Source organism: Loa loa (genome assembly GCF_000183805.2).
Source record: "Loa loa unplaced genomic scaffold supercont3.578, whole genome shotgun sequence".
In the NCBI taxonomy this organism is placed as follows: domain Eukaryota; kingdom Metazoa; phylum Nematoda; class Chromadorea; order Rhabditida; family Onchocercidae; genus Loa; species Loa loa.
Window position 1 is genome coordinate 11,178 of NW_018108758.1, and position 1,524 is coordinate 12,701.

Consider the following 1,524-nt stretch of genomic DNA (forward strand, 5'->3'; position numbering starts at 1 on the left):
AGAATATGCTTAAAGAACAATAGGTATCTGTTGATCACTTGATATTGTTGATTGATTTTCATTTAAAATTGAATTAGTTGATTGACCATTACCAATACCTAATGCTTGATGTACAGCCTGAGCTGGAATACTACCATATCGAGTTGGTTGAGCATTATTCTGAATTTAAAAAAAAAAACTACAAAAATAAAATTTGAATTAATAACAAAAAATCTTTATCTTTCCCTTTTTTTGTATTTTCTTTTTCTTTTTTGTTCTTTTTGCTTTTCTTTTTTTTTTCTTCCCATAGATCTCACAGAATTTATTTCCGAAATTGTCTAATTTTAAAGAAAACTAAACAAAATAATATTTTACAAATAAAAAAAATGTCATAGCAAAAAAAATTTTTATTTAAAAATTACCTGACATGTTGTTGGTAAAGGTACCATATTCAGCTTTCCATTCTTATAATCAGCCACAAATTTAGCAATAATTTCACTACTAACATCCGGTTTTTCACAAATACACATTCGACTAATTGTTGCATCCAAAATAACAATAAGTGGTAATTCTGCATTACCAAGACCTAATCCTTCCAATATAAAATCACATAATGGATCATCACCCGTATAAAATATTTGCAATGGATCAATCCATGATGGTAATGATATATCCGATGATATTGAGCTAAATTAATGAAAATTTAAATTTTTTTAAAAAATCATAAAAAAATTTATAAAAACATTAAAAAAAATATTTCATAAAAATTAATAATTTAAATATTTTGAAATATAAAAATGAAAATATTTAAAATTATTGATACCTATTTACAGAATTAGTGGAATATGTTAAATTATTCAAATCATTATTTGCAGTAGCATTATTATCAGTGTTATCAATTTCTTTTGATGATGATGATGATGAATGTTTCATTGATTCTTGTCGTTCTCGAAAAAGTGATTCAGCTGTTGCTCGTAATACTTCCATCGAGAAAGTGACATCATCTGGTGAACCTTCTAAAAAACATTTTTTTTTCTGTTTTCATTTTTGCAATCAATAAAATAAGCAGTTAATTTTGAATTAATAAGAAAAGAAAATACAGAATTATTGTAATAATTCAAACAGTAATACAATAGGAAATGAAATAATTAAATTATCTGTAAATAATATTAATGATCCTTCTTTTTTTACAATTAATAAACAAATTAATTTTGAATTAGCGGAAAAGAATTCGGAATTTTTTGTTAAAATAATTCAAAATAATTATAAAGTATGAAATTATTAAATTAAATTCAAACGGATTGGATTTATGAGTTTATTAAATTACATTCAGTTATAAAATATGAAATTATTAAATTAGATTCATTAAAGATTCAGATGGATTTGTAATTAAAGGTTTTCTTTTTTCATCTGTCACTATCACATTGTCAATATCACACTATCAGAGCTAAACTGTCAATATCACACTATCAGAGTGAACTGTCAATACCACACTATCAGAGATAAACTGTCAATATCACACTATTAGAGGTGAACTGTCAATAT

At 24.1% G+C, this 1,524-nt stretch overlaps 1 protein-coding gene across 1 annotated transcript in view; it reads right to left on the reverse strand.

Moving 5' to 3' along the window:
* LOAG_18844 (hypothetical protein) overlaps positions 1-1,524 on the reverse strand; it is a 5,017-nt gene continuing 3,493 nt past the window's right edge. The window contains exons 7-9 of the mRNA XM_020451506.1: positions 803-995; positions 402-666; positions 1-159 (exon numbers count right to left, since the gene is read on the reverse strand). Coding sequence (XP_020304702.1) covers positions 10-159; positions 402-666; positions 803-995 — 608 coding nt within the window. The 3' untranslated portion in view covers positions 1-9. The remainder of the gene's footprint in view (positions 160-401; positions 667-802; positions 996-1,524) is intronic.